The 19,566-nt window shown below is 39.2% G+C and overlaps 1 protein-coding gene across 1 annotated transcript in view; it reads left to right on the top strand.

Annotated features, from left to right (window-relative positions):
- PRDM5 (PR/SET domain 5) overlaps window positions 1-5,810 on the top strand; it is a 59,299-nt gene extending 53,489 nt beyond the window's left edge. Inside the window, exons 15-16 of the mRNA XM_058838218.1 lie at window positions 447-551; window positions 5,208-5,810. Coding sequence (XP_058694201.1) covers window positions 447-551; window positions 5,208-5,372 — 270 coding nt within the window. The 3' untranslated portion in view covers window positions 5,373-5,810. The remainder of the gene's footprint in view (window positions 1-446; window positions 552-5,207) is intronic.
- The last annotated feature ends 13,756 nt before the right edge of the window (window positions 5,811-19,566 follow it).

The raw sequence follows: 19,566 nt of genomic DNA, 5'->3' as shown, positions 1-19,566 counted from the left end.
TTTTCTGCTACCACAAGCTTTCCTTCTACCTCCTCTTCCTCCCCTCACCTCTCTCCCTGCTTGGAAGCCTCCAAACAAACTCGAAGCTTTTGTGGATAATCTTACTTGTCCGTATGCTTTAAGCATTTGTAGAGGATAAAGGAAAGAACATTGGAATTTTATGTTTCTGTACCTTTCACGTGACAAACAGCAGACTCCCCAAATGGCTGGGTTTGAAAGACTGGAACAGATAATTAATTCATAAGTGGGTGCTGAAGTGGAAACTGTCAGGCCACAGCTTTCCCAGCTTTCACTTAATCATTTGAAAGTCGTTTTCTGTTGTTTTCACTGACTGTAATACCTTGGAGAGAATATAAAACTTGCACCATCCAGCATGGAATTCCACTCCTTTAATGACCTGGGCTCTGTGTTGACTCACTTTCACTCGCTGTTGTCATTCCATGCAGGAAAAGCCGTACCAGTGCTCGGAGTGTAACAAGGCTTTCAGTCAGAAGCGGGGCCTGGACGAGCACATGAGGACCCACACAGGGGAGAAGCCCTTCCAGTGTGATGTGAGTTCTTCTCCTCTTTTTCCTTTGTCTTTTCAGCCTCAGTGCAGCAGCAGGATTTAATTGCAGGGATATTGTGGCCTTGCACCTATTGCTTGTGGCATAGTTGCACTTGACGTGGGCTTGGATTGCCCAAGGAATGAAAGGCCATTCAGGGAATTTCGTGTACCCTCTTTGCTTGCCGAGAGCCATGCACACCCGTTCATTTTATGGTTTTGGATCCCATGAGAGTTATTTTCACCATTAGTAATGGAATTTGGATGTTGCCATTTACAAATTCATGCTGCTTGGGTTCCTGTATGAATTGTATGACAGATTAATAGTTGGAGATTAGCTTGTGTGGGAAAAAGGATTTCATTTATTACATGGACTCTCAATGCTTCTGATGTTAAATGACACGAGTATGAATTCAGAATTGCCTGTTTCTGGTGAAATCTGGTCTGATATTTTCAACATCTGCTCACAGCCCCTTGTTGTTGTTCAGTCTGGGATGCTGTGCATGCTCACAGGGCTGAAATGCAGCCTGTCTTGTGACAGTTCATAGATCACTGTCAGGTATCCTTCATGTGGCCTGCCCCCCTTGTGTACAGCATCTTTCAGCTTTTGGGAGGTAGCTAGGAAGGCTGAATGTCCAAAAACTGTTGGGGAATAATGTCTTCCGGACTTACTGAATGCCAAAATTGTTGCTCAAGGATTTAGAGAAAGGCATCAGAATGGATGTAGAATTAGTGTAGGTGTTTTGTTTTCTTCATGAAGCAGTCACAGGGGACTGCCAGCCCAGTTGTATCCTAGATGGCTCAGTCTGAGCAGCTATAAATTTGCTCAGAAATTTATATAATTAGATGCAAAATTAGAATAACAGCTTGGCAGGAAAGTTTCAAGGGTCTGTTAACTGTTCTGGTTTTTAATGAATAATCTGATGTCATTTCATTGAGAATAAAATATATTAATTTCATGAAAAAGTTCAACTGAGATATTTTGCTGATGTCTCCAAGTTAAGAGATTTGCTGTATTCTTTTGGGATAATCTCAGTCTGGCTCTGCATAGTACCTTAAGGATTTCTCTAACTCCAAATCATTGTCAATAACTTTTTCAGCTTTCAGACTGTTGTACTGTTTATCAGCTCTTGGCCAGCTTGCAGTGTAAATGCAGTTTTTCCCACACTGTGGATCCAAGATTCACTGCTCTTGGATTCAGACCGTGCTTTTGCAGACTAACTTGGTGTGGTGCTTCTATTTTATTATTTTCCCTTGCTTTAATTAGAAATAGGAGCTGTAGAAAAACGTGCTTCCCTATTTTGGCTTTTCCTTTGGTTTTCCTCAAAAATGAATGAAGTAGAGCTGTACTTTCCCAAACCATGGCATTTCTAGAAACAGCTGTAATCTGTGTCTTCACTTGAGAATTTTTCAGAGTGTACCTTCAGTTACTGGTGATGTTTTTTGTACTTCAAGTTTCTGCTTTGTTTCACCACAACCACTCTTCAGAAGGAGCCTTTTGCTGGCTGCACCCTGCCAGAGGCTGCAGATCTTTTGAGGTTTGGACATAACAACTGTTGCCTCCACTGTTCATTCCTGCATGCTCCAATCACCCAACAGCCCACCATGGTCTGTTGCTTAATGCACACTCGGAGAGGGTTAAAATCGATGTTTTCAATCATTTCTCCTTATTTCACCTGGGCTCCTGTTCTGCACATGCTGGGGACACAGTAAATATCACCCAGAGCAGCCCATTCCTCCAGAGCTGTCTTGCACATTGCATGATTCCAGATGTTTACAGGAAAACCAGTAGTGGACAATTACAGAAAAATGTCCCTGTGGGGGACATTTATTGTGGGCTACCCAATACTAAATTTCCCTTTTACACTCAAGTATTTTCACCTACAATTTTTTTTATTCCACTCAAGATAGCTGTGGATGCTCTCATTTTTCTTACAGTGACTTAAGTGGTAATTTATGACAACAACTTCCACAAGTTCTTATCTCTGGAATAGCACATACCAATTTTTTCGGTATCCTTTTAGTCTGTGTTTTTTGCTTTAAAAAGATTTTTTTTTTTCCTAGAGTCAGAAATAAAAATCAAGTCTTTTCTTCCTGTCTTCACTCTTCTCTCTCAGGCACATGAAACAGTCATTACAGTGCAGGATTGAGTTACATGTGAAACTAATCCTTGTGCTTTGTTTGAGGAAGGTGCTACAGTTTATTTATGTGTCTATTCCTGTGTCTTATCAGTCAGCGAAAGCATTTTCAGACCTTAATGTCTCCAACTCTCACATCCCATGGATCATAGTGGAAATTGAATATTCCCATTTTAAGATGGCAATTCTAATACATGTCACCTAGAAAAGTGAAAATAACTGAAATATGGAAATAGAAATGCAATTTTTCATAGCAAATTAGATGTCTGTCCTCTGCAGAGAAGCCTGTTTTCTTATTAGAAGGCACATTAAATTCAGTTTCTCAGAGACAATAGATTATTTTGGGGGGGCAGAAAGGTCAAGTACTGCCTCTCCTGGTTTCTTTCCAGTACAGTATTTCCTTCCACACCGCCTCTGGTTGACCTTACACTTACTTTCAAATGTCAGTCTTTTCCATCCTCCCTACCTGACCAAAACTTTGATCATTTTGAAGAGATTCTTTAGAGCTCAAGTGCACATTAGCAAGAGTGGTTGTAAATCGATACAATATCATATTAAAATTACAAAATTGATATATGAAGCGAACTCTTGGAAAAAAAAAAAATCTCCCAAACTTTTCTGCATAAGCACAGCACAGGATGTGCAATTCCTGTGCATTCCATGTTCTTTTTGAAGAAGGAAGGTAGCACAACGTGCTGGAGCCTTGGAAGAACAGAAGGACACATTATATTGGTTACATGAGCAGAATAAATGAAAAAATGTACTTTGAGGCTGTGTTATTTTAGAAATAACACAAATAAGCTGTTTATTTTAGAAATGAAGAGGTGTGTGCAGGATACACAGAGCATACACACACACATCTTGTATGTGTGTATATCCCTGACTGCTAGCTCTCAAGAAACATGGAGTACTTACAAGTGTGTGACACTTGTAACACACTGGGATTTGAAGCTGTGATTAGATAAATGTTACAGGTTCCCTTTGTATGCTCTGTGGAGGAGAAACAGAAACAGAAAGTGTTTGGCAGAAGCTGCTCTCAGAGCTGATCAGTGCATGTTGTGATGGAGGTTCACTGTCAGTAACAAAGGGTGGCTGTTTCTTGGGTCTCAAAGAGGTTTTTTTTCAGAGATTATTCACTGGGGGAAAAGCTGGAGAGCTGCAATTGCTGTATGAAGGTCTTCAACATTACGTCATGTCATAAAGTCAAAAATGTTCTGGTGCAGCAGCATGTACAGTGTGGGGAGAAATTATTTTGGGTACAAAACTTCCCTCTGGCCATTGCCATTTTATGGTCATTTAATGGTTTTGGCTTAACTGGCATAAAATCTGTATGCTGGAGGTCAAGATGATCTACTTGGATAGTCAGCTTTTGTGGTTTCAAAAGGGATCAGTCATCATTCAGCATTTGCAGTAGTTTGGTGCCAGTATAAATTTAAAGCTTTGTTTTTCTTAAGAGGGATTGTCCTGTGTTCCTTGGGGTTTTTTTCTGCGTGAAGGAGATATTGTCTGGAATGAACATGGAATTTTACAAGTGCAAGCCTGTGGATGTTCATTCTTGTTTAATTTTATGACTCTTGTCTGTTTCATTTGTCAAATCAGCAGCTGCTTCCTTTTCTTTTTTTCTTCCTTTCCCTGTGAAATTCATATTACAATATTTCCTTGCATGATAGGTGAATGTGACAATTTAACTGCACAGTTTCAGTTGAGTTGGTGTCTTGCCTTAACTTTTAATTCTAACTTTTCTTTGCTGAACTTGTTCTTTTAACCTCCTGTGTTTCTCATTTTAACTTCAATACAGGGATTTTTATAAAGTGGTGGGTTTAGTATGGCAGAGTCCCTCATGCCTCTGTCCATTTATTCAAGTAGCAGAATGAACTGGACTGCTTGGAATACAGTGAAGGAAGGAAAGCAGCACACCAGATAATAATGCAAAGGAATTGCACCTTCATTTAGCAGATGTCTTCCCTTTTCTTGACCAGGCAGAGAAAGGCTGGAACAACGAGGTTTCCTTTATATTAGTAATTAACCTTTCTTGCAGTCTTCAGAACCTCTTCATTCTCACTCCTCCCTTCTTGTGACTGAGCAATTGGAACTGGTTCCTTTGGAAGCTACAGGTGTCATTCTGGAGTTCAGGAAGGAAATATTTCATTTGAACTGATGGATGCTCATGATGTTTTGCCATAATTTTTGCTGCATCCCAGATAGAACAGTAGCTTTAAAGAAACCTGAACAAAGCACTACAATGTTACCAGGACACACCTCAAAGTGTTGGTATTTTGAAGATTGAGTCTTTTGTAGGCAGACAACATCCTTGTGCCGGTGGTACCACTCCTAATATACAATATAAAGAGGTACCAGGCAGAGTAAAAGTCTTTCAAGTGCTCTCTGAAGGAGTTTTTCTTCTAAAGACCAGCTCATTTATTAAGTGCTGCAGGTATGTGTGGCTGTGGCCTCAGTGATGTAACCTTAGAAGTGTTATACATGCTTAAAATTTTAATACTTTGTCCTTGTCTTCACTGCCTCAGGTTTGTGACCTGTCCTTCAGCCTGAAGAAGATGCTGATCCGCCACAAGCTGACTCACAACCCCAACCGCCCCATGGCAGAGTGCCAGCTCTGCCACAAGAAGTTTACAAGGAATGACTACCTCAAAGTGCACATGGAAAACGTCCATGGAGAAACTGACAGCTAAATACAGCCTCAGTGAGAAGAGTGGATCCACAGTGGTGCATTTGCACGTGTACAAACTCCAGACTTTCCACCTGGCCAGTAAGCACAGTCAGGAGAAACAACTCTGTAATGCCCTCACGTGTTATTTTTCCCAATTTTGTTGAAAATATGTTAGTAGGAAAAAAATAAACAAACCCAAAGACATTCTGATTGAAAATAAATAAAACATCTTGAAAATAAAAAATAATAAAAAAAAAGAAGATACAAGAACTTTGGAAAAATTTTACCCTCATTTAAGCAAAGAAGCTTTAAACAAACTTCTCTTTGTTAATGACATCCTTAGAAACTTAGATATTAGTAGGAGTGCCTGGAAATCCTGGACACTTGCAATGGAACTCTTGGCTCTCTGCAACTGTATTTCTGTATCTAACCTACAAGGCTATATTAAATTTATTTAATTTGAAACCACACAGAATTTGTCATTCTAATTGACTGCTGATTGTATCCAGGCTTGTTTTATTCATATCACAATTCTGTATTTTGTTGTAACCCAATTTTGTCTCATTTTATTTGCAGCTTTCTCATTACTGTATGAAACTCATTAACTTAAATTGATTCTTGAGATGCCAAAATGTGTGGGTAGAGAACTGTGGAAATCTGTCAACGTTCAGGGTTCCTGTATGAGACTGAGGAGGATTTATTTCTTCTGGTTACATGAAACAAGACTGAAGTGAAAATTTCGAGCAATTTAGTTTTAAGTACTGTATTCATACTCATCACTGTGGCTGGCAAGGCAAGTGGAAAGACATCTTAACAGCGTGGCTTGAGCAGCTAGAATTGTTGATTGAATAGAAATATATTTGATTTCTTGGTGAATAGCTGGTTCCCACAGTGTTTCTTCCTGCTGAATCAGATGCCCTGGATTTCTTCATACCACTTAAATACCTTTTTCTTTTTTTTTTTTCTTAATTCTCTTCATGAGCTCTGGGAAAAATACTGCTTTAAAACCAAGTAGCAGTCAAATTCTTCATGTTATCAGAGTGAGTTGTTTGCTGCAGGAGACTCTTCAAAAGAGTTCCCACAGGCCCTCTTTCACAGCCAGATAACCAAGAAATTCTTATCTACAAGGACAGTAAAACTGTAACTTCAGACTGGGGTGATTGCATGTGGAATTCCTGAGTTATCAGCAGTTAATATTAAGGCTCTGGCATTAGCAAACTGTTCAGATTCATTTTGGACATGTCAGTGTTTTGCAAAACGAGCTGGGACATCTCTATAGGGCTCCTGCAGGTTTTGGAGAAGTGTAATTATGAATAATTCTCTTGTTTGTGGCAACCTCCTATGTGTGAAAAAACATCCTAAGCCTTCATCCCCTATTTGCTTCCTGAGAGGTAGGAGAAATTTGGAGACTTGGCCAGTTCCATTCCACAAATGATATGTTCATATAAATCAAGTATATTCTATGTGTGTAAGCATTATAAAGTTGAGTAAATAACATTTCCTCTCCTTGTTTGTAGAGATTTTGTTACAGTTTATCAGAACAGTTTATTTCTCAGTCCAGTAAACTTGAATTGACTGGTAGTTACTATAAAAATAATGAAATTTTAAATGTTAGATAGCAAAAGCAGCCAGTATCATATACTGAATTGTGTGATTTTTTTAATCTATATGTTCTTAATTATGGCCAAGAAGAATTAGATTGGTGACTTTTTTGACATGTGCATATGTTGACTCATAGGAAAACCAAGATTCCAATTCTTTGTAGTTCTTTGTTTTTCAGCCTTTTATATTTTTCCTTTTTCCATTTGGTCAGTACAAACTCAGGCACAAGGAGCAGTAGAAGGAAAATAAAGTACCAAAAAAAAACCCCAAACCAAAACAAAAGTGAAGGTTTTCTAATGAGTTTTTGAGGGACAAGTCTGTTAAAATACAAAGAAGAAAAGAATTTTGGGGAAAAAAAGAGGAGAATTTAACATATTTACCTGTTTTGCATAGGATTTTTGCTAGAAATCTGTACTGCAAAGTTGAATGTTTAGGGTTAATATCTGCTTTTGAGAAGAATACCTAATTGTGAAAGTCAGTAAATAAAGAGGAGAATGTAGTTTTTTTTAAAATTATTTCTAGGTAAGCTACAATATATAAAGATTAATCTTGCTGTGTGCAATCAGCAGCAGCAGTTAAGCAGCTGAAGCTTTGATCTTGCTAACGGTGTCAACAGAACAAGGGATTGACAGGATCAGTGAGGGAATTTACACCTTCCTGGCAAACACAAGAAGCAGGTGCAGGAGGTTGAAGCCCAGCTCCAGGTGAGCATCTTTTCCATCTTGTTCTCCAGGAACTTTCCCTTTGGGCTGAAATTGCTGTAGACCTGAGCTGCTACAGAGCCAGCACCTGGCTCGGCAGCTCCAGGCCTTTCCACAGCTAGAGCTGCCCTGTTCTTTCCGTGGGGGCCTGAATTTCTCCCACTCAGGGGTAATATGTTTCACATTACTGGATCAATGAACTGTGTAATTGATTTTGTATGCAAGGCAGACTTTACCAGTATGCTACATATTTTTATTTGATTGTAGCTTTCATAAAGAAAAAAAAAAAAAAAGGAGCAAAACAAACAGAAAGGAAAAAAAAGCAAACCAGCAAACCCTTCTTCTTTGAGTAAAAATTTCCATTGACAGTGTCCCACTTGCTATTACCTGGGAAAAATAGAAAATGTTCCCTTCACCTGATTTTGAGAAGTGATAAAGTGAAACCTGTTGCTCTAAAGGTAATTTAAAATCTTTTAGTGTTGTGTTTGTATATTTGTTAATCATCATTTATTAAAATACTGACTTTTCCATAGTAATGGTGCCTTGCAGAATAGTATGAAAATATAGAGATATTCCTGCAAGAGTGTGTAGTCACTGCAGTTTTAGAAGGTTGTGACCTTTTCCCCATGTTCTGTAATTTTCTGCAGATACTATTCAATTTGTTCTCCTGATTTTTCCATTAATATTGGCCTGTCTTGGAGAGAGCTCCATCTCTGATGTTAGGAACAGCAGCACTCTGACTAGTTCCTTTTGCTTTTCATTCTGATCAGCTGTGTGGCCTAAAAGTATCACCTAAAGGTGATACAAATCATTAAGACGATAAATATCCTTTCATTTTCTAATGTTAGATTTCTGGTCTGTCTGTATCACTGTAAAGGATTTTATGAGTTCTTTAATTTAAACTATCATGTTCTAAGTAGAAATCAAATAAAGGAGGAACAGTGTAAGTTAACCTCTGCTGGGCATTTTGGGTTGTTTTAGATTGCAGCCTTTAGTGCTCTGCATTTGTGTCAACAAGTACCAGTGCTTTTATTCTTCCAAGATATCTGACTCTATTTTAATTTTTCAGTTTAAAAGACAGCATAACAGTCCCTCTTAAGCACCACTTTGAGTGGAGGAGCTCAGTGTGCTGCTCTCAGGGTGTGATCAGGGTACAGTAAAATCTTTTCTGTTCAGTTGTGTACTTATTGCACTGAAGTATTGGGATTTTCTTCACAGTGAGATTTGAAATCTGCTTATTTGGGTTTCTTTAGGCAAGAGTGAGCTCAGAATACAATAGCAGTTACAGCTGTAAAGTTGTGTTCCTCAACATGAATTCTGACAGCTGTATGTTCTGTGGTACATCAAGAAGATTGGAGAAATTCAAGTAATTTAAGTCACAGCTGAAAAGTTGTCACAGATAAAGTTTCCTTGACCTGGAAAATTATTCCTTGAACATTTCAACCTGGGATAGCCAGTCTTTCATTTAATAGTTACTGCTGATTTGGTCTCTTTTATCTCCTGTCCCCTTCTCTTTGTAAGCTGTTCCTGACTCTGCAATGCTGCGGGCAGGGGCAGACGGTGAAGTGGCAGAGCTCAGTGTTTGCAAAGTGTTGGCTGCTCACTTTCCCTTAGCCCTGTTTGTTATGCTCAAGTAGCAATGTCTTGGAGTTTGCTAACATCAGCTGCCTCTCACGTTACAGCAGTGGTGGGATCAGAGCTGGCCGTGATATCCCAGCTGTCATCACCCTCCAGTGAGGAGGGAAACGAGGGAGAAGCAGCCGCCCGTGTCACAAGTGCAGGAGAGACTTGATGGTCCATTTGTCTCCACGGACTCCAGCTGAGGTAGGCAGGAAAATATTCCTGGATCTCCATCACTGAACATGTCCTGGGCCTGGTACATCAGAAAAATCCAGGCAGTGAGATGGAGAAACAGAAACAAAGCCACTTCAGTGTTTGACTCCTGGTGTTACTGTGCAAGACCCTGAGGTCTTTCCAACAACTAACCCAAGGAAACTTGAATTTAGGAATTATCATTCAATTTAAGAAAGAGAAAAATAGTAAGAGTTGCCACCTAAGTTTTTAAATGGTGTGATCCCACAAGGCTTTCACAAAGAAGGTGTGTGTGTATGCATGTGCATAAAGTGTTACATAGGTCAGATATATAAGAGGCTAGAATGGAAAGGTGAGATCACAGTTTCATAGGGATCTGGAAGTCTGATTCTGTGTGTGCTCCTGGAAATTAGTAGAGTCTAACTATAGCTTGGAATTTGACTCCATGGTCCAGGTTTTCACTAGCAGGATGTCCTGATAAGCAGGATATTGGTTCTGTACAAATACAGCCCCAGTTGAAAATGCCCCAGTTTAAATTTGGTATTTTGTTAAAAAAAATTTAGAGCAACAATGATAGGAAATTGCAATCTTTTATTATTAAGCTATGTTGGTTGTATATAAATTTCCCATAAGACATCTTGCATTGCAAACAGATGTGATCAGCTGTACTTTGGGTATCATTGGTCACGTGTTCATAGCCTTTACCTTTCAAATCTCTCAAGCAATGGAAGTGTCTCAGCATGTTTGTACAGCAGCAGCATCAGGTAGATGTAGCACAAAGTGAACTGGGAATAACTGGTTGTCAATTTGCTAATTCCATTTGTTGCACGGTGAAGCAGCATGTTCTTGGCTGAACAATAATCGAAGTGAAGCTGTTTTCATTTCTGTTTCTCTTTGAGAAGGGCATTCAGCAAAAAGGAACCAATAACAGAAGTTGTTTTGGGTTTGTGGTTTCAGGGTTTTTTTTTGTTATCCTTCTACAGGGAAAAGACTATAAGCCCTTAAATCCACAAGTTCATTTCCAGTTTACCAGCTGTTCAAACAAAACTGGGAGGAAGTGCTACAACAGGTAAGGTTGGTGCTGGAGGAGAGACCTCCACTGCAGCATTACCCAGGTTAACTCTTCAGTACTAATGTTGTGATCATTCTCTGTGTCATGCCTCAGACTTTAAAATACTTTTTAACAGACTTGATCTGCCAAATTCAAGGTCAATCATAAATCCACTTTGCAAGACAAGAAGCACTGAAGTCGTTTCACAAAAGGAAATGTTATTCTAAATGTTTTAAAGCATTCAAATCCTTTTGTCTGGCATGTTCTGACTTTTTAATATAGGTCAGTTATACTGTGATAAAACTTGGAGGGTTTGGTCACTACGTTACCTTCTGCATCTGTGTGCAATTTGTTCAGTTTCATAGTAGGTACGGTGGGGATTAGATTTGCTGAGATGAAATAATAAAAGCCCTTTGGGCATGGAAGAAAAAATTTGTTATTATGGATCTTACTTTATTTTCTTCCTTTATAACTTAGAACAAACCTGTTAAAAACTTAGAACAAATAAACCATGGTTGAAAACAGCTGTTGAATCAGATTCAGTCTGGAAAATGCAAGAGGAGGATGAATTATTAAATTAAGAGTACACTAATCTTTGCAAGATGCATACTTGTTCTGTATTCATGGGAGTTTGCTGTTTCTGACCAGGGCAGGTTGCTGCCTTCCCTTCTGGTATTGAGCAGAGAGTTTAGCTTTCAACTCAGTCTTGCCAGGTGACACTGACAGCTTATGCAGAGGACACTTTTTACTGTTTGGCTTTTGCAGAAGGCGAAGGTTGTTGTATTAGTGGGTTATTCTGGGCAGAGGGTGCCAAGGCCTGAGCTTCCCTGTCTTTCCTTGTGATTTGAGCAGCATTGAGCCCTGTAAAGACACCTCCTTAAAATCTCTTACATCTCTTGCTATATTTTTGTTTCTAAACTGAGAAAAAATTCTGCAGTTTTGAGTAACCTGACCCAAAAGTTTTCCTCAAATGAGTGCAGTGGAAGGTTTCCTCTGCAGTAAGGACAGTTGCTGGTAAGCCAAGCAGGTGAGGTTATCCCTTTCTAAACTATTTCTTCAGCCATGTCCAAAATACTTGTGTGGGATGACAGGGCTGGGCTTAGCTCTTCAATATAGAACAAGACCCTGAGTTCAGTTCTGTTGGAGCTACAAATGAGGCCAGGTGTACTAAACCTGCAAAGCAAACCTTCTGTAAATTCTTCTGCCCACACTTTTACAGTGCAGCAAGGGTGGCTGGAAACTGATTCTTCTCCTTGCTTCAGTACTTTCCATTAGCCTAGCAATTATAGTAAGGTTTGAACGTGGCCATAGAATTCAAATGAGAATTGGAGTAGAAAAAAAGCTGTGAAATCAATGATTTGAACTTTGTTTGCTTGTTTGTTTTCCCCATTCTAAACATAAGTCTGTAGAAAGCCACCACAAAACTGGACATGACTCAGCCAATCACTGTAGGGGTGGCAAAGGGGTTAAAATATGTTCTCAGAAGAACAAACTGCTGATTGGTATGCAATTTTAATGATTTCTTTTTAAACTTAGACATAATAGCTCATTAGAAGTAAAAGAAAAAAAAAAAAGTTTTTCCCTGGTATGAATTACTGCATTTGCTTTGTACCAGAATGGTACCTTCCTGCTGTATATTTCAGCAGCACTAAGAATTATTTATCCTTTCAGCTGCAATTGTCTAATTAATCTGTTTATTTTGTTTGACAATTCTTACAAAGAATCATCCTACTTAGATTCCAGGCTAACAGCTACCAGCCATGTGAATGCTCAGTGTTGACGGTGAACAAGGTTATATTTTCTGAGTTCTAGTAAGTGTTACAAAGCAAGATTTTTCCAGAAACAGTAAATCAGTAGACAGTTTGGAGCCCTTAGTTGTAAATTGCTACTGTTGATCATAGTACTGATCATGTGTCAAGTTCTTAGTCAGGTGAACAAATGTATTAAACCTAAGAAAGCCCAACCACGTGTGTTCCCTAGCAGACTTATTTCATAATTGCTGGTAACTTCCCTTGTGAATATAAAACCCCAGTCAGTAGCTAATCCTGTAATTACAAATTTCCTATGATTAACTGTGCTGTTTCCTAAATTAGAGTCTGGCAAGGTCTGCTTAGGATATGGGCTACTGTCACGTTGTCCATGTTAGCCACAGTTCACCTCTCTGTCAGTAGAGGATAAACACGTAAATGTTTTGCTTCAAAAGGTATTTTCAGAAATATAAAAAAAACTTCTGAATGCACTTACTCTGAAAGAACCTGGAACTTCATATTTGCTGTGCAGTCAAAGTGGCTGTGGCATTTGCATTTGCTTTTTCTGAAAGCAGATCCTGGCAGGATAAACTGCTTTCACCATCTCTTTTTCTGCTTGGTGTTCCTCATGCCATGTTTTGAGAAGGCCCAGACATAAAGAACAATATTTTCTAGAAACCAAGCTAAATAGATCACAGATGAATCCTTGGGTCTGTGTTTCACTTCAGACTTACCTTAGGTGAATCCACAGCTGTTGTAGATTTTGGCATTACATCCTCTGAGAAAATGAGAAATGTTTCTTGTTCTCATCTTGTTCTTGCTGAACTTTGCTTTGGGAAGTTGATTTATACCCATGTAGGAAGAAGAAATTATTACAGCAAATACATGTGCCGGAGTGTGGTTATGGAGTTTGCTATTTACAGTAGGCACAAGTAGTATATTAAAGTTAAAAAGTTTACATGTGTAGCATGCATGCACATACACAGATCAAAACATGTACCCTGTAGAGAAGAGTTGCTGTGAATATGAATGAATTTTTAATTATGAGTGAACAAGGGAAATCATTTGGTCATTATAATTATCTGTGGAACCAAAGCCTGTTTCACGAACAAATGAAGAATTGCCTGAACCTGGTTAATAGGATTTGTATTTTCAGCATATGGCAAGGTTATGTTTTTAAGTAAAGGCAATCAGGAGTCTAAATGCATTATTAATAAAATTCCCCCATCAAATGGTCAAATTCTTCTTAAACCACAGAACCAAGACAAACCCAACCACACATATTTCAGAGCACCAGGCAGGGTTTTGAGGCTTCTTTTGATCTGCTGTCTTGATGTGTGTCTTCAGTTTACCTCTGTGTCTGCCCTCTTGTGGATTTTAAATGCATTAAATACTGTAGATTTAAATTATCCAGGTTTTAAGGCTAAAGGTCTTTGTGATGATCTGGTCACTAGTTTGCATTATCTAGAACAGAAAGGGGCATATGTGTTCCAGGATTCTTCTGCATTTCTTCTGAATGCATTATTTGACTACAAGAATTGTTCTGCCTACTCTCTGGTTTGGGAAGTTCTTTTGTTGTGTTTTTGAGCCATCTTTGTCAAGCATTTGTTATTTCTCACCCCCTACTGTCACACAATTGCTCTTCAAATCTGTCTTAGGGAACCATGAATTGATACTAAATACCATTGATATATTCAGAACTTTGGGAACTTTTTCTAGTGTCATAAGGTAAACAGATGAGAGCCTTCTACAACATAACACTTTTCCAATCCCACCTTTAATTTCTATCTAAAATGTTGCTGTGTGTGCAGTAGTAGTAAATTGCTTTAAAGCCAGAGGCCAGGGGTCACTCCTGTGCTGAATGCATCCAGGAGGATTAGTGTAGGTGAGCCTGCAAGGTAGAATATAATAAATAATGCATAATGTTGTTAATGTTTTTAAGCCAATGCAGCTTTGAATTTTATTACAGAAATAGGAGGAAGCAGTGTTTGATGTTAATGGTGTGCAACAGAGAAACTCAGCTAATGTAAAATGAATGATCTGTTAGACAGTATCGTTGTGTCAACAGACAATGTTTTAGATTATATCTCTTAGATTATATCTCATAAAGGATAACAGTCAAAGGTCAAGAAAGGACAAATGTACACTATGGGGCAAAAGTCAGGAATTGAAAAATAAGTGTGAAAAGTGAATTCTTGAGCAGAGATTGAAATAGTTGCTGGTTTCCTCTCACTGTCCAAGGTGCTGATGGCACCTGGGAAACAGAGACAAGCTCTGCACCACAAAGGTGGGTGACCTGCCTTCTGGGCCCAGTAAATCCCACATCAAGGGCAGATCTCACAGGCAGGTTTTGTTCTGTTCTACACAACAGCTTGGGATGAGGGGCTGTCAGAACCTGTCCTCCTGACAGTGCTGATACTCTGATAACCACCATGGAGTCACGGTTAGAGCCATCACACAAGCATGGCCAGCTGCATTTTGGCATGAATGTTCCCCTGTATTAACATTACTCCTCTCTGCTTACATTTGAATACTTTGCGTGATGTTCCAGAATTTTATTTCCATTTAATTTTGAGAAAGTAGTAAAAATATTCAAAGTGGGTGGAAATTCATTTCTGGATGGTAACTATGCTACCTCATGTAGACCTGGTTTGTAATCTCTGTCATTTTGTTGGTTTTTCTGTGTTCACTTTGATGTTGAAGTATTGCAGCAGGAGCTTTAGAGGTCACTTCGGTGAAGGTGGTGCTGTTACAAAATAGTAAAACAACAGATAGAAACTGAGTGAGATAAAGGCATTGAAGTAAATTTATGCAACTTATTTGGCAGAGATCACACAGACCACAACTCCTGGGCCCAGGAAGATGCTGGTATCATGCTGTGACATGTATTGAAATAAAATTTCAAAGCACATTCATCTCTACGCATGAAAATGATGACATAAATGATAAATGGTATTTTGATAATTAATCCTTTGTTATAGTTGTAACCATAAGTTTGTGTGTTACCCAATACTGTCCTGCTGTTCTGTGCTCTATTATGTGTATGGAATTATTTATTCCCTACCTGGCACATGCCTGTGTCTATGTGTTTGCTAAGACTCCAAGGAAATTTAAATGCATGTTGGACTTCTGTGAAAGTCCATAGAATGCACATGTTTTTTAGAAAATAAGGCAGGGGCATTCAAATGCCTTGCTAAATAGGAAAGTAAGGATGTGTGACGTTTAAGGCTGTTTTTGATATCCTTGCTAAGTAACAACTTACTTTGTAAATATCTCAGGGGTTTTTGTCAAGTGCTACCTTTGCCGAATTAGCGATAAAAACTTTTCCACATATTTTAATACTGACAACAAATTCCCTTAGTCTGCCAACATGACATTCTCATTTTGCTGAAGAAAACGTGGCCTGTCGCTGTTCTTTGCATCTCAGCTTTCAGTTCTACTAAATCTTTCAGTCACTTCTCTTTACATCTCTGTTTTCAGCACATTTAGGTAATCTGTAGGGTTTTAAGTTGTTTTAGCTCGAGTCCATTGTGAGACATTAATACAGCCTTGACAAGGTCCGTGGTGTGGAACGTTTTGGTCTCTAACACCAGCGAGAACAGATGGGGGAGCAGAGCCGTGTCTGACGTAAGGCACGCAAAAATGTGGATCTCGCCAATTAATCACTGCACACTGCTGACAAATAAGTGACAGTAATTGATGCAGCCCTTTGAGAGACAATCTGGAACTACTGCAGCCTGGGAAAGCTCATTCATTTCTTTTCCTTTCCTGAGTTAGTGGTGAATAACTGCCCTTCTTTAATTGCTGCCCAGCGTTGCTTTATAGAGTGACAGCATCAGTGACAAGCCAGGAAGTCAGAGTCTCGTTGGAGCATTATCTGGCTAAGTCTTGTCTGCGTTCTGCTTCTGCAACTGTTGATGTTTTCTTTTCAGTATTTTGGCTGCCAAAGGGCTTATGCACATACACCTAAAGTGCATTTGAGTACTTAAAGGTGTTGTGTTAGGTTTTCTCCTTGACAGTCCCATTATCAAAATGTTTTCATTATTTATGTTACACTCCTAGGCTGGAGTGTCAGGGTTTCTAAGATGCCCAGTAGATTCCAGCAATAAAATCTGTGCACTCTGACTAGATCTGATTTGCACTCTATGCTTTGTTTAGATTAATTTATCTGACTTAGAGGAAAGCCAGAAAGTCTTAGAGCTGTAAGAAAAGGTGTAACTGTTTTAACAGGCAGTGTGCCAGAACAAGGCAACAGATAGCCAAACCACTGTCTGCTGCTAAGGTCCTGCGTGCAGAGTATTCCTTTTCTTGACAGCAGGGTGGGAAGTGCAGGATCAGTCCAGAATACCAGAACAAAGAGAGATTTCTGCTGAATTTTCTCTCCAGTAGGCAGTGGCTGCTTCCATCACATTGAGCAAACTTTTCTTCCAGAACAATTGCATGCCTCGGTTATTGCTGGAGTGAGGCCAAAATATTTCACTTTGGTGCAATAATATTATTACAGCAAAAAGAGCTGCTGAGCAGAACCTTCTAGGACTGTCACATTTGTGGGTAGGGCCACCTCCCACCCAGTTGTGATTTAGATCTCCTGCCATTTCCTTGTAAATATTGGGCTGGCTCAGATAGTGTCCACATCCCTGTTACTCCTGAAGAAATCCTCTGAATGTTTCCTTGTCTTGCTTTCTCACCTCTCCACTGCTGAAGGAGAACAGATAAGAGAGAAAAGGAGGAGGTAAATTGCTCCTGCTTTCTGGACTGGGGAACTAAAGCACAAGGCAGTTAATTTCCGTGTTTGCTGATAACCCAAACACTTGCATCTTGCATTGAATGAAACAGGAGCTGCAGAAACTTAGGGTCTCTGTGGGCCAAGCTAGTAACATTTGATTTGCCCAAACCTCTGTAGTAATTCAGTGGCAGAACAGAATAGATAACTAGGTGTAGAAGTGAGGAGGGGAAAAGAAAACAGCTGCTAATGGATCATGTGTTTCCTTTCACTAGAATCCCTTGCAGTGGCTCTGGCAATTTAGGTCTTCTTAGCCAAGAACTGCACTTCCTCTGTGGCCACAAATGACAGATTTTTTTTCGTACTTGCATTTAGCCATATTTGCTTTCTGAACACAAATTTGCCTCTTTTGAGGAGGCTGAATTGTTTCCTCACAGCATTCTTGTTGCAGTGGTGTTGCTGGAATAACTGGTGAGAGTGTGCTAGCAGCAGACTGCAAGAATGTTTTTGTTCTCTAGAAGAAACAGCTAAAATGTGGGGCTTTGCAGGGTAGAATGTGGAAACTGAGGAGAGAATATCTCAGCGTCTAGGTGTATGGCAGATGAGATGCAGAATGAGCTCATACTTTCCTCTAAGTTGAGGTGTTTTTTCATGTGAAATAGAGGAAAATGGAACTTTAGCCATTGCAAAAGTCCCGGCAAATGTCAGAAGTGTTTCCTTGGAATATCTTACCACTGTGTGCTCAATTCCACTGAATCTTGTATTTTAGTAGAATCCTTGGAGTAGATTAGGTATGATACAAAATCTGTTTTACCTCTTAGCCTTTTTTCCCTTCTTTGCCTTTTCCCTTCAGGTTATTGTTGCTGTTCCATGTCACCTTCACAACCCTTCCTTTCCTGGCCATCTTTCTGTGTGTTTAGATCTTTCTCCAAGAAATCTGGAAAGATGCATTCATCTACTTGCAGGAGAACAAATGTGCAAAATGAGTGGTGTATTCCCTGCTGATTTCACAACTTGAACCAATATTCCTCCCAGTGTTTCTGCAGCTTTTCTCCAGAGGCACCTGCCAGATCTCGATCCCTGCTCAAACTCTCACTGCAGTGGCTGTGCATTGCTGTGGATTTCTAGGATGAAATGTGACCCAGTAAAATGCATCTGCAAGTGGTAGAAGCAGGAATGTTTTTGGTTTTTTTCCTAACATAAGTAATTATGCAGAGCTCAAGATCCCTAGAAAAGCTGTGTTCTGGTATATTTGACACAATCTGTATTGTGTTTTTAACTTTGAATGTAGCTGTTGCTATTACCTGCAGTAAAATATACCTGTTTTACTGAAGTGCTCAATTATGAGGTGTTTTAGTCACATTTTTCCAACATTTTCAGAGCTACCTGAATAGAGGGCAGCCAGCATTGTTAAGTTCATTAAGAAGAACACTTGAGACTGGCTGCTTGTTATTATGTTAATTATGTGTCCAAGCAGAAACTGGGAAGATAAATACCAGGATACTTGGTTCCTTAGTACACTTGCAGTTATCCAATATTTCAGTATTTCCTAAAGAAGCCAAAGGAGACCCACAAGTGTTGGTGAGAGAAGGAGGCATTTTGTTGAATGAGAAGGTGTCATATCCCTCTGGAATTGCTTCCTTGCTGCCCAATTGACCCAGCCAAGAGGATCCCACTGTGTGGCAACCTCTCTGAAAAATTTATTGAAGGTTAGTAAGGTTGTGGTTTCTTTGTAGCTGTTTTTTTTTAAAAAGAAAAAAAAAAAAAGTTAATTGCTTATTACTGATGCTTTATTGATTCTGTCTCCTGCTGGATTTTCCCTAAAGCATCTCCAGTTTGCATAAATGGTGCTTGTGTGAGTGTCAGAGTCTGCATGTGGGGAGGGCACTGGGTGGATTTTTGGGCATGTTTTTCTATTTGATAAACTTAGTACTTTAACTGTAATAAAAAAAAAATTGGTCTGAAAACCTTGTTTGCAGCTTGGAATAGTGTTTGGGTGTTACATGTGTTGTTGTGAGCATTTTCTTGCTAGTTTGTACCTAAAACTGTAATTCCGCTTAAAATGTGCATATTTTTTCCTTAATATGATAATAGTTCTTTACTATGCTAAAAGATTTTCATTGAGGGAATGTATTTGCTGAGAGATTTGTGAAGTGAAACCTCACTGGCCAACTGAAAATGTTACTCTTAGAATGACAGTTTTATTTCACATGTGCACTGTGGTCTTCTGCTTGTTGTTTTTCACAGCCTGGGATGCTGTGTCACTTTCTAGTGTAACAGGTTAGCTGTTCCTAACCAGTGAGCTTACAGTTTGGATAAATAGTTAAAAATGAAAGCAAATACTGTTTTTAGTTTGTGGTTGATAAATGATGAAATAATGAATTGGCCTGGCCATGCTCTGAAGTCTGTGGCAAAATTAGAATTTGAAATTCTTCTCAGTCAGCTGTTAGATCAGACTCTGTGACTGGGAAGGGTTTCAGCTGCACAAAGTGTTTTTTTTTATATGGAGTAGTTTGAATGTCACCTAGCAAACCAAGTTCTCTTCTTGTTTTGACATGAACAACTGGGATTTCCTCTTT

The sequence above is a fragment of the Poecile atricapillus genome, chromosome 4 (genome assembly GCF_030490865.1).
Source record: "Poecile atricapillus isolate bPoeAtr1 chromosome 4, bPoeAtr1.hap1, whole genome shotgun sequence".
NCBI classification, from domain to species: Eukaryota; Metazoa; Chordata; class Aves; order Passeriformes; family Paridae; genus Poecile; species Poecile atricapillus.
The sequence above is the reverse complement of the archived record's forward strand: the minus strand, read 5'-3'. Positions and strand labels throughout refer to the sequence as shown.